General features: G+C 40.4%; 1 protein-coding gene across 1 annotated transcript in view; it reads left to right on the top strand.

Annotated features, from left to right (window-relative positions):
• The window catches only part of grm4 (glutamate receptor, metabotropic 4), a 242,562-nt gene that overhangs the window by 215,716 nt on the left and 12,933 nt on the right, over positions 1-13,913 (top strand). Inside the window, exon 9 of the mRNA XM_060919429.1 lies at positions 11,774-12,023. Coding sequence (XP_060775412.1) covers positions 11,774-12,023 — 250 coding nt within the window. The remainder of the gene's footprint in view (positions 1-11,773; positions 12,024-13,913) is intronic.

The raw sequence follows: 13,913 nt of genomic DNA, 5'->3' as shown, positions 1-13,913 counted from the left end.
TTTATGGACATAAATAGAGAGGGTGTAAAGCTATTGCAACAGCAAGCTTCAGAAACTTAATATGTCTGCTGTTAATTAACCTTTGATATGATGACTGAAATGCTTCATCCAGTGTTGTATCTTACAAATAGTTGAAATAAGAATTTAATGGAGGGAGAAAATTGATTGAGGACATGTCCTTAGCCCATGAGTTCTTCTTTACTGCTACAGAGAAAAAGCTGTGGTATGAGCATATACAGTGGCATGCAAAAGTTTGGGCACCCTTGCTGAAAATGTCTGTTACTGTGAATAGTTAAGTGAGCAGAAGATGAACTGATCACCAAAAGACATAAAGGTAAAGACGAGACATTTCTTTTCAACGTTTTATGCAGGATTTGTGTATTATTTTTGTTTTGTACAATTGGAGAGTGAAAAAAGAAAAGGAACACCATACGAAAGTTTGGACACCCCAATACATTTGAGTTCTCAGGTAACTTTTACCAAGGTTCCAGACCTTAATTAGCTTATTGAGCTGTGGCGTGTTCAAATTCTTCGTTAGGAAAGGTCAGATGATGCAGATTTCAAAGCTGTATAAATTCTCTGACTCCTCAAACTTGTCCCTAAAATCAACAGCCATGGGCTCCTCTAAGCAACTCCCTCGCATTCTGAAAAATAAAATAATTGATGCTCACAAAGCAGGAGAAGGCTACAAGAACGTAGCAAAGTGTTTTCAGGTAGCTGTTTCCTCAGATTGTAATGTTATTAAGAAATGGCAGTTAACAGAAACAGTGGAGATCAAGGTGAGGTCCGGAAGATGAAGAAAACTTTCTGAAAGAACTGCTCATTGGATTGCTATAAAGGCAAATAAAAACCCCTGTTTGACTGCAAAAGACCTTCAGAAAGATTTAGCAGACCCTGGAGTGGTGGTGCACTGTTCTACTATGCAGCCACACCTGAACAAATATGACCTTCATGAGAGAGTCATCAGAAGAAAACCTTTCCTGCATCTTAGCCACAAAATTCAGTGTCTGAAGTTTGCAAATGAACATCTAAGCAAGCCTGATGCATTTTGGAAACAAGTCCTGTGGACTGATGAAATCAAAATAGAACTTTTTGGCCACAATGTGCAAAGGTATGTTTGGAGAAAAAAAGGGTGCCAAATTCCAGGAAAAGAACACCTCTCCAACTCTTAAGCATGGGTGTGGATCGATCATGCTTTGGGGTTGTGTTGCAGTCAGTGGCACAGGGCACATTTCATTGGTCGAGGGAAGCATGGATTCGAATAAATACCAGCAAACTCTGGAAGCAAACATCATACCATCTGTAAAAAAGTTGAAGTTAAAAAGAGGATGGGTCCTACAATAAGACAATGATCCAAAACACACCTTAAAACCTACAATGGAATACCTCAAGAGGCACAAGCTGAAGGTTTTGCCATGGCCCTCACAGTCCCCTGACCTAAACATCATTGAAAATCTGTGGATAGATCTCAAAAGAGCAGTGCATACAAGACAGCCCAAGAAACTTGTAGAACTGGAAGCCTTTTGCAAGGACGAATGCACGAAAATCCCCCAGGTAAGAACTGAAAGATTATTATCTGGCTACAAAAAGTGTTTACAAGCTGTGATACTTGCCAAAGGGGGTGTTACTAAGTACTGACCATGTAGGGTGCCCAAACTTTTGCTTCAGGTCCTTTTCATTTTTTGGTATTTTACACCTGGAGATAATGGAAATAAAAATTTACTCTTGCGGAAAATATCAAAGAAATGGGTCGTCTTTACCTTTATGCCTTTTGGTGATCAGTTCATCTTCTGCTCACTTAACTATTCACAGTAACAGACATTTTCAGCAAGGGTGCCCAAATTTTTGCATGCCAATGTGTGTGTATATATATATATATATATATATATATATATATATATATATATATATATATATATATATAAAATTACCTGTATTTTGAAACAAAATTAAACATTGTAAACTGATTTATGACCCTCATCACCTTAGGGTGTAGGTACAATTATAATAATCTTAAAAACAAACAAACATCCATACATCCATTATCCATAACCGCTTATCCTGTGCAGGGTCACGGGCAAGCTGGAGCCTATCCCAGTTGACTATGGGTAAGAGACAGAGTACACCCTAGACAAGTCGCCAGGTCATCGCAGGGCTAACACATAGAGACAAACAACCATTCACATCTATGGCCAATTTAGAGCCACAATTAACCTAACCTGCATGTCTTTGGACTGTGGGGGAAACTGGAGCACCCTGAGGAAACCCACGCAGACACGGGGAGAACATGCAAACTCCACACAGAATGGCCCCCATCGGCCACTGGGCTCAAACTCAGAACTTTCTTGCTGTGAGGCGACAGTGCTAACCATTACACCACCATGCTGCCGCGCCCCCCCCCCCCCCCCCCAAAACAAACAAACAAACAAACAAACAAAAACTTAGTTCATGGTTTAGAAAAGGCTGATGTGGCCCAAACTGACATTGAGTTTGAGAACCCTGCCTTAGTTTCAGCAGTTCATGGAAGAAATGAGATGTGAGAAGTCTGCCTACCATATATGCACTTCATATATTTGGTCTGAGGCAGAGGCAAAGCAAATTATCGGAAATTGTTCATTATAAACTGTAGACAGAACAGAAATCTTTAAATTATCTTTTTTCATTCATTCTTCAAGATATCTAGTAAGACATGGAACTTATGTTTAGAAAATGAGGTAATGAAAAAGGGTCCATGAGGGGACCAAAAATATGGCTTTCAGTCTAAAACAACAAGGCTTCCATCACGTACAGCATTTTAATGCAGTTTACAAAACATAGTATGATCAGTGAGAGCGTATTCTCCATTTTTTTAATCACAAGGCGTTCTTTCGAAAGAAAAATATGATACAGTAGGAGAACAAGGGCATCCTTACATTGTTTCCTTCCTGACTTGAAATAATAGAGAAAAAGTGATGTTTATGAGAACCAGTGCAGAACCTAATGAACTTGTGAAATCAAAAACAAACATTTCCAGTACCTTCCATAGAATTTTTTATTTTTAAAGTCAAAAGTATTTTAGTGTCTACTATTGGGCTTGCATACACAAGATCTGCATGACACGCTCAACGACATTGCATGCAGCTTGTTTTCTCACTAAAAATGGGGGAAATGTTTGCATAATGCCATTTTGAATCACTATTAATGGATGTTCTTAATATTGCACTTGTTATAGATTCTGACATGTTGCAATATTTATTCAGCTGCTGACTGTAGTCAATCATTTGTTACTAGCTAACCCCCCCCCCCCCCCCCCCCCCAAAAAAAAAAAAAAAATTATCATTCAAGGAAGGAAATTTGCATGAAAGGAACTTTAGATCAATCTGCTTATTACATGGCAATAATATTTTAAGAGGGACTTCTGACTTATAACACGAGCGGATTTAAATCACATATAATGAAGGATAGCTGAAATTAGCAGATGATCAAAAACATCATCCCAGTTAAGAAACAAGGTGCTTTGTTGAGTACTAAGATAATATATCCTTCTGCAGACAGACCAGAATCTAATAATACTAACACATTAATTCACTGACTTACTTAGTGCTGATACATAAGTAATTAATTATGATTAATGCACAGTCTGCTTTCCAAGGCAGCAAGGGTCTCAGCTGTTTGGAGTAAATTCATTCCACTAAGTGGCAACAGGAATATAGATGAGTGTTGCCTGTCTTCATTGCGTCTTGAAGGATTTGGGATCAAACTGAGTAGTGCTTGTGCCTCAGCAGGCTCAATACAGGTTAAAAAAATCCACTACTTAATTGATGGAATAGAACACGGATGGAAGCTGATGTGTGAAACATGGGTAAACCTCAGAAAATAAGACAATTCAGGCTGCTGAATTTTGTGTTGGCTGCAAGGATTTAATGTCACGTGCAGTTGCACTATTCAAGTTTCAAGAGAGACTGAACAAGCGTAATCATTATATCCACTTTACCTTGTACTGGAGAAACCTGCAGACTAAATACATTTTCTAATATGTGCCAATAAAGGTTTTCATATGCTTTCAGATAAAGTGATCAGGGAGTTTGTGCTTGAACTGCCAAAATAAGGATGTTGACAAGTAGAAAAGTGAGCATTTGATGAGGGGCTGTAGAGGATGAGTGGAATGTCATAAGCATAAATGTGGTAGGGGAAGATATGTGAACGTTACATCACTGGAAAAGGGGATTTAGAGGGAAAGCTAAATAGACCAAGCACTGAATTATGTGGGACGAGTTTGGAGTTCTGTTGAGTTCCTCTTATCCTGGAGACAGAAAAGTATTAACGCAACCCATATGACAAAGTAGCACACCTAGAGGCCTTGGAGACTTGTAGAGACATTCTGGCAAATGCACATCATGTATTCAAAACTTGCATTTTTGCCCAGGTGCATTGCATTGTGGACATTTAACATATAGTCAAGTTCATAAAACAGAGTTGTGGAACTAAGCTTGTCTGATGAATATTTTTGTCTTTAGTGTACTGGTATGATTTAGCTGAATGCAGTAGTCAAACAAAAGATGACAGGTCAGTAAGTTTGAAATTAATACATGTTTGAAATACATTAATACAGTCATGTGAAAAAATAAGTACATCCCATAGAAATTGTAGACTTTTCTTAACATATTTAAACAAGCAAACCTTTCATCCTTTTGATACAGTGCCTACAGATAAAGATGATATACTTGAACAAAGCACAAAGGAAAAAAGGAAAATTAGATCTTTTGATAATTTATTCAACAAAACTGTCAATAGATTTAATATTCTTCTATGGATAAAGTAAGTACACCCTTGCCTGTATTGCCCCCTTTAACAGAAATAACTTCTTGTCAGCATTTTGCATAATTGTCCACCAGTCTCTGACATCGGCTTGCTGAAATTTTTGACCACTCTTTCTTGCATGTCCTGCCCTTTTCAAATCTCCCCACAACATTTCAATGGGGTTCAAATCTGGGCTTTGACTAGGCTATAACATAACCCTCCATTTCTTCTTTTTGAGCCATTCCTTCGTGGATTTGCTCGTGTGCTTAGGATAATTATCTTGTTGAAATGCCCAGTTCCAGTTCAACTTCAACTGTTGAACAGATGGCCTCACATTATCTTCAAGCACTCTTTGATGTGATTCAGAATTCAGAGTTGAATCAATGAATGCACACTTCCCCGTCCCTGAGACAGCAAAACAACTCCAAACCATAACATTTCCACCACCATGCTTCACAGTTGGTATAAGGTTCTTCTCCTGAAAAGCCATCTTTGGTCTGTGCCACACACATGTTCTCTCACTGTGGTCACACAACTCTACCTTTAATTTGTTTGTCCAGAGCATGTTATTCCAAAAGGCCTGGTGTTTGCCTATATGTTCATTGGAAAATTGTAGTCTTACTTTAACATTCCTTTTGGACAGCAAAGGCTTTTTCCTGGCACACGTCCAATGCAGGTCAAATTTGTCCAATCTCTTTCTGACTTTCACACCAACAGCTGCAAGAGTTACCCGCAGATCCAGTGATGAAACCTTGGGGTTCTTGGTGACTTCTTTTAGCATCAAACAGTCTGCTCTTGGGCTGAATTTGCTGGGGCGGCCAGTCCTGAACAAACTGGCAGTTGTTTGAACTCCACTTGTAGAGGATTTTCCTTACAGTGGAAGGATTTATTTCTAATAATTTAGAGATCTTTTTAAATCTCTTTGCAGATTCATAGGCATCAACATCCTTTTTTTCTGAGGTCCTGCGAGAGCTCTCTAGGTCTTGTTATGATGACACCACACACTTCAGGAGCAAAGAGAACACCAGACCCAAGATGTCAGGTTTAAATAAGATGGGTTCCACCTGCAGGAGCTTCGAATCAATGGCACCTAATCTGGAACACCTGCTTCAAATTTTATGAACTTGAAATTATGATAAATGTAAGGGTGTATTTACTTTTTCCAGGGTGTCCTTACTTTTTTGACTTACACACACACACACACACACACATATCCATCCATCCATCTATCCATCCATTATCTGTAGCCACTTATCCTGTTCTACAGGGTCACAGGCAAGCTGAAGCTGACTATGGGCGAGAAGCAGGGTACACCCTGAACAAGTTGTCAGGTTGTCACAGCCCTTACAGAAAAAAACACATGAATTTCACATGTATTTCACATGTGATCACATGTGGAATACATGGTATCAGATTTTGTAACATGTGTTACCATGTAGAGCACATGTGGAAAACATGTTACACATGTGTAAAACATTCCCACATGTAATTCACATAAAATTGGGCCAAAACCACGTTTCCCATGTGCAAAACCACATGTGGAATACATGGTATCAGCTTTTGTAATGTGTTACCATGTAGAGCACATGTGGAAAACATTCCCACATGTGATTCACATAAAATTGGGCCAAAACCACATGTTTCCCATGTGCAAAACACATTTTCCACATATGAGAAATCACATGTGAAGTTCATGTGGTTTTTCTGTAAGGGGGGGCTGACACAGAGACAAACAACCATTCACACTCACGGTCAATTTAGAGCCACCAATTAACCTAACCTGCATGTCTTTGGACTGTGGGGGAAACCGGAGCACCCAGAGGAAACATGCAGACACGGGGAGAACATGCAAGCTCCACACAGAAAAGCCCTTGTCAGCCACTGGGCTCGAACCCAGGACCTTCTTGCTGTGAGGCGACAGTGCTAACCACTACACCACCATGCCAGTCTATCTGTCTATCTACCTACAAATAAAATCAGTGTTGTAGTCGAGTCACTAAATCTCGAGTCAAGTCTGAGTTGAGTCCACTATTGAACCAAGTCGAGTCCGACACAAATGACACAGTTGTCTCACACACACACACACACACATACACACACCTGCACTCTCTCTAAAACACACTGGCATTACCATGGAAATGTTTAGGAGCCCTTGAATGCTAGCACTAGGTTCTGTTCTGCTAGCAATGGGATTCACTAAGGCCCTGTCCACACGGCAACGGATTCAGGTGACTCCGATACAGTTGCTTATCGTTTAGGCCTGGCGTCCACACGGCACCGGCGTTTTGGGTGCCCAAAACGCAATCTTTTTGAGAACGGGTTCCAGAGTGGAAAGATCTGGCAACGTTGCCGTTGTGAAGTCGTCTGGATGAGTAGAACGGATTTGTTTACGATGACGTCACAACCACATGACTGTGAGTGCTTCACGCCGGGTAGAAGTGTAACGAACTCGATGCGAGTTGTCAACAAATCCTATAACTTGGTTCATGAAACGCGCTTACAAAATATTTTCACTGTGAATATTTATTGTGTAATGGTGCAAAGTGAGAGAGAGAGAGAGAGAGAGAGAGACTCTGCGCAGAGTCAATCCCGCCAGCAAAAATAGGGAAAAAAAGGAGCGATCTCACTTCTTCAGATATTGGTTTAAGTCCTACAATACATTCCTCAAAAAGGGTGTAGAAGAGCAAATTAATCCATCAACGTGTAGCATTCAATTTATTCCGGACCATTAAAGACGCCGCCTTCCGCGTAGAATCATACGTCATCCTCACCGCCATATTGGATGGGTCAAAGCGGAGAATAAAGATTCATGTGCTGTGTTTAACTGTACCAACAGGTCTACCGTCCAAACGAGATCACATGGGATTACCTTTCACAGGTGAGACTGGAAAAATACTTTTCATTGTATTTGGTCATTATAACGTAATTTTACGAACAGATTTTCCTGACTTTGTGGCTAATATGAAGTCTCGCGCATAATAGTTTATGTGCATGCGTCCTTACTTCTTCTATTGTTCTGGTGTCTCCGAAGGGACTGTCTTACAGCGCCCCTAGAGGTGTGGCATGTGTATTGCATCGTTTTCAGCAAGCGTTGCGTTGCCATATGGACCTGATATTTTACTGATCGTTGCCCATTTGGACGCGATATATTTTTAAATAACATCTCATTGCCGTTGTCGTGTGGATGTAGCCTAAGAACAAGACTCCAACTGCACCATTTGACAGTGCCTGTTGCTGTCTTTATGTGAAACCATCTCTGCTACTGTGTTGGACTAACATTACTGGTTGACTGTCCCATTTTAGTTAATAGGCTACAGATAAAAAGCTTGTTCATTGCTCGCAAGCCCTGCTATCAACACGGCAAATAACATGAGAGAGGGTTAACACTAGCTAGTTCATCGGTCAGCAAGCCCCACTATCAACAGGGCAATAAACATAGCATGTCACTTACTTGTCTGGGTGTAGTCTTGCCACATGATGATTGAAGTTCAAGGTTGTTCCTGTCGTCTCCTCGATAGTTCTTCTACATATGGAACACATGGCAGTGCATTTTTTCCCACTGCACGAGAAGTCTGTATAAGAAAAGCAGACAACCTTAGGGGCATTCTCTCCAGGTGTTTTAGTGCCATTAACGTTAGTTTGTTCCTGAACATGATGTATGAACAGGTGAATGTACATTCTCTTGCACAAAATTAGTATAAAAATTAATGTAGATATAAATAGCTTATGCCAAATTATTATGGCATGTTACAAAAAATAAAGAAAAAATCCGAGTCCTTGTCTCCAATTTACGAGTCTGAATGCAGTTAATGCATGAATCCGAGTCCAAGTCCGAGTCATCAGTGCTCAAGTCCAAGTCAAGTCACAAGTCCTTAAAATTAGGGCATGAGTCAGACTCTATTCCAAGTCCTGGACTCAAGTACTACAAGGCTTATATAATTTCAGTTATGAAAATGACTACAAAATGTCAGTTTTATGTGTTTGTTGGATTGTATCACATTATCTGTAGGCACTGTGTCAAAGAGAATAAACTGTTTGCTTGTTTAAATATGTTGAGAAAAGTCTACAATTTCCATTGGATGTAGGGGAGAGTGGGGAGGAGTGAGCCGCTTTTTTTATTTTTGGACCCCTAGCCAAAATAAAAGGGCTGAAGTTAAAATGATCCTATGGAAATGAAAGGTATTCAGAGTAGTTGCAACACGAACCAAGTTGTACAACTAATCGTGCAACCATCAGTTCTACAGATGGGAGAAAAAGCCTGTTAATTTTATGGCTCACTCCTCCCGATCTAAGGGAGGTGTGAACCACCCCATGGGGAGGACTGGACCACTGGCTTGAAATCATGAACAAATGACATTTGTCATGAAATACAAACTTTTATTTGAACTGTAACAAATGAAACGTATTAAAAAAAACCAAATCAGACTGTAAAACTTGTAAAACAGTAAAGATATCAAAAAAATCTAAAATCTTAACATTTTTGTAGTTTGGTGCCATTCTTGCTTCCTCCAGGCCATTTTTTCTAGCATTGTCTACATAGCGTCTGAGGGTAGCACGTGGTATACCGGTTTGCTTTGCAACAGCACGGATACTTTCAGATCCTTCAAGAACACGTTTTGTAGCCCGTAACATGTCAGCAGCTGGCGTTGATCCAAACTTTTCCCTCTTTTTCTTGTACTGGAATGGCATGGTACCTTTTGGGAGTGACTGAAATGCAAGGAAATCCCATCACAATCAAATTAACAGCGTTTCAATTTTGGGTGATAGTTTAGCGAAAATTTGATCTTGATTAACAGGCAATATTGTTGCCCAGAGAGAAGAGATTTAACAGTGGTAAGGGTTGGTAGGATTATTGGTAATCTGTGGATTATAGCCCCATACCTTAATTACATGTAAAAGTATTAGTACGGTAATGTATCACCATGACACAAGATTAGTTAAGGGAGGAGTGGGCCTAGGCTCACTCCTCCCATGCACTGTGTGGCTCACTCCTCCCAAAACGACCCGCCATTGCTTCTGATGTCGACCTACATTTGAATGGAAGGATGTGGCCTAGGTTATGTCATCACACAATATCATAGTACATGCCTAATAAACAACAACAATGTGATTGTTACCTTGGTTTATTAGACAATAGGATGAAAAAACATGTTAAGTGAAATATTTACTTACTACCTTGAATTTTAGACTTTTGTTCTCCTATTGTGAGCAGGGTGCCAGGCTTCCATCCACTGTGGGTTGAAGTCAGGGGAATTCCCTGGTGACTTCATATGACAAGTTAACTGGGATAAACCCTGGCTAAATTTAGAAAAATTTTAAGTGGTTCACTTCTCCCCATGGCTCACTCCTCCCCACTCTCCCCTACTTATTTTTTTCACATGACTATATTTAATTAATTAACACATATTTTAGTGGCTGCTGTTTGGAGAAATATGTCGTATAGGTTGAGGGTATAACCTAGTTACCTGATAAGCAGTACATGAATCCGTACTTGAATGAGGCAAAATATCCTGAGGCAGTACTGCACATGAAATGTTACCCAAGAGCAATCAAACTCTTGGAACTCGAGTCAGGTGTAATCCACAATCCATATTCCTGGGTCAGGTGCTTTGCTAAATAGGGCCGTTGACAACTGAGGAGCTCAGGAACAGACCCTGGTCATAGAGTCACTGCTACACACCAGGGATCTTTGTTGTGTGCCACCTGAAGGCTATATAAAATGCAATTATTATACACACTGGCCAGGAGGGTAAAAGGACAGTGTCTCAATTTACTCCTGGGGTCTATTTGTGCACATGACTAATGTTCACACTGATATGTCTAACATCTTGAAAACCTTTGTACTATGACACTATTTAGCTACACCAAGCCAATTGTTTGAACACTCACAATGTATTCAAATGGTTTCTGCTTCCAGTGTTCATTGCGATCGTTGATTTGACTTTAAGCATATAAACCAGATCCAATCACATGTTTCACATTGTTCAGCCACCACTAGTTCATGAGACTGTGGAATGTTGCATACATTTCCAGATGACAAAATGTTGGCAAAACATGTATGTATATGTTTTCTGGAATTCATGGTGCATTGCTCTGTAAATTCTGAGCATTGTGGTTGAAAGCCTTGACTGTTTGCATGCCACCTCTGGAACATTTCTACTGATCAGCCAAGGACATAGTATTATAGTATCATTTTTTTTCTCTCGCACTCTCCATTATTCTTGATGCACAAGCAAGAACTGCACTAATAGATAATGAAAGACCCAGTCATTTCATACTGATATGATCCTCCCAACCACCCCCTGTTGGCTTGGTTCTGGCAAATACTCTTCCTCCAGGACAGTGGACAGAGATCACATTGATGAGTCACTATTAATAATACTGTGCCAGAAACCTAGTGCTGAGGTTATGTATTAGGGCGCACAAGCATACAGTGGTGTTTTGAAGTTGCAGCAGGAGGTTTGCAGTAGAGCTGAGATGAAGATGAGCCATTAGTGCATTTTGGTAATTTGAGAACTGGAAAACATTGCATGTACACACACATACTTTTTCTGACACTGCTGGCTTAAAAGTCAGTCATAGTTTGCAATCATGCATCATCTTTAATGGACAACAGACATGTACAGTAATCACCGTAACATATCAATGGTGCACCTATATTTCCAATTCATGGCATTATGTGTGGTGTACTACTTTTGCAAATGTGTGTTTCTAAACTGAATATTGCTAAAATAAATCTGTCTGTTGCAGTGTTCAGTAATCAGAGAACAAACTGAGCTTGTATAACACAATACAGCTGCCACAATGCTGTCTTACATGCTTCCTTCAGGAGTGAATTCACTCATGCTGAAAGTGAAAGCTATAAGTGATGTGAATATTATGTCAAACCAAATTATACAGACATTGTGAAGCTACATGCAGATGAGAGGCAGATGGTGAACAAAATGTGAATAATGTAGATACTTTTGGTATTTTTTTCTCCCCTCTTGTACAGATGTACATCCAGACAACCACTCTAACCATCTCTGTGAGTTTGAGTGCTTCTGTGTCTCTGGGACTGCTCTACATCCCCAAAGTCTATGTGGTTCTCCTCCACCCCGAGCAGAATGTGGCCAAACGGAGCACGCGCAGCCTGAAGGCTGTGGTCACTGCTGCCACCATGTCCAACAAATTCAACCCAAAGGCCAGCCTACGGCCCAATGGAGAGGCTAAAACTGAGCTGTGTGAGAACCTGGAAACTCAAGGTAAGAGGGTCGAGAGAGAAAGCTTTGGCCATGCTTCTTAGTTTGAACACAAGGCTGGTACCAGTTGTAGACATCATAGGCAGTTGCCTAGGGCCTCTGTATTTCCTGGGGCCTTCACGTCAATGCACTGGATCAATGGAAACAGCAAATTCATTCTCTCACCTGCAGTAACCACTTTATCCTGGTTAGGGTTGCAGTGGATGGCAGGGCACCATACACATACACACTTGCACATTCATTCACACCTGAGTTAATTTAGAGTCACAGTCCACCTCCACACATTTTGGGAAATTTTGGGAGGTGGGAGGAAACCCAAGCAGATATGAAGAGAGCATTTGATTTCATTAATTTTGATGGCATTTTTGCACTACAGCATTTTTTTTAATGTGCCTATGAATTTTTGCATAGTACTATATATTAAAAGCACAAAAATCTGCAAACAGGAAAAACACTTTAAAGTGTCTTTTTAATTTTTTTCCCAAGCTAGCAAGTTACAACACCATGTGTTTTATGGAAACAAAAGTGTAGTGGTAAATCAGACATGACAACTGTTTATTGCAAAACCTCACTTGGGTAATTCCCTAAAACATGTGGTCCACCAGGGTCACTGCTTCTAACATAAAGGCTTCTTCAAAATGTTGCTAAACATCATGAACGTGTGAAGTATTCTGGGTTCTCTTTATCTACTTTTAGGACTTGTGTGAAAATCTGATGATGTTTTAGGTTATTTATGCATAAATATAGAAAATTCTAAAGGGTTCACAAACTTTCAAGCACCACTGTAGATGGGTTATACTGTGTTAATCTGGTTGTACAATTTCCATTAATCTGGCAGTGGATGTGTGCACAAAACTTTTTTTCTTTTTTTTTCTTTTTTTAATCCCACTCCAATCCTATCCTGAAAAAAAAAATCCTCCTGCAGGAATTAAGTTTAAGTAAATTCACTGCACTATAGCATAGTGCCTTCCCTTGTGACCAGTGCTGTGCTAAAGATCGCTTTCGTTGCCATTCAGTTTAAAGCCTGTCAGAGCATGAAATCAGACAGAGGCTGATCCAGACACATTTCAGCTGCTACTGAGGTCAGTGGTGAGCATGGCAGTCATTATCACTCTGGAAAAAACTCCCAAATGCTGCTGTAGACATAGCATGCTTGATCCAAGGAAGCTGGTCACAGAGGCTCCAACTCTTCCGCCGTGGGCGGGAGATCTCCTGCTTTAGGGAACATTTAGAAAATCCTCCTGACCTCCCGCTGACAACATAAAAATCTCCCGCCCACCCTGACTACACATGATTAGTTAAACTATATAACTTGATACGTTTATGTTGACAAAAATTAATAGTTGACTTTCCACTTTTCATGTGTCTGACATTGTATGGGTGGACTCAAGTGTGTACCCCGTGGTATATGCTGATTCCCCAGTCGGTACACCGATCGGCGTAACGGGGGGATTGGAGTGAATGCCGGAGGCATGCGCGCGCAGATCAAGCACGCATATGAATCGAGCGGAATTCGGTACACCGGGGGTACACACTTGAGCCCACCCAATGTCTTAGCAGTTACCGATAAAGCATACAGATGGCGCTATTAATGATACGCGCGAGAGAATGAGAAAACCTGCGACACTCAACCATTTTGTTTGTTTTTTGCGTCTGCATTTATCGTCTGCTCATCTTTAACTTTATGTTCTCTTGAATGAGATAATGAAACGAAGTTCCGTTGGTAGAAATGGCAAAAGCCAAACTACGAAGAAAAAAATATCAGAAAATCACCAAGATAAAGTTGGGATCGCCCGTCGCGATGGTCGCAAGGGACGAATGGCGGACTATTTTGGACGGCAGCAAGACAACCCTATACAGTATCTGACAGGATTAGATCACCAGACCAGACGT

This window comes from Neoarius graeffei, chromosome 4, assembly GCF_027579695.1.
Source record: "Neoarius graeffei isolate fNeoGra1 chromosome 4, fNeoGra1.pri, whole genome shotgun sequence".
Taxonomy (NCBI): domain Eukaryota; kingdom Metazoa; phylum Chordata; class Actinopteri; order Siluriformes; family Ariidae; genus Neoarius; species Neoarius graeffei.
Note: the sequence above shows the minus strand (reverse complement) of the source record. Positions and strands in the feature narration are given on the sequence as shown.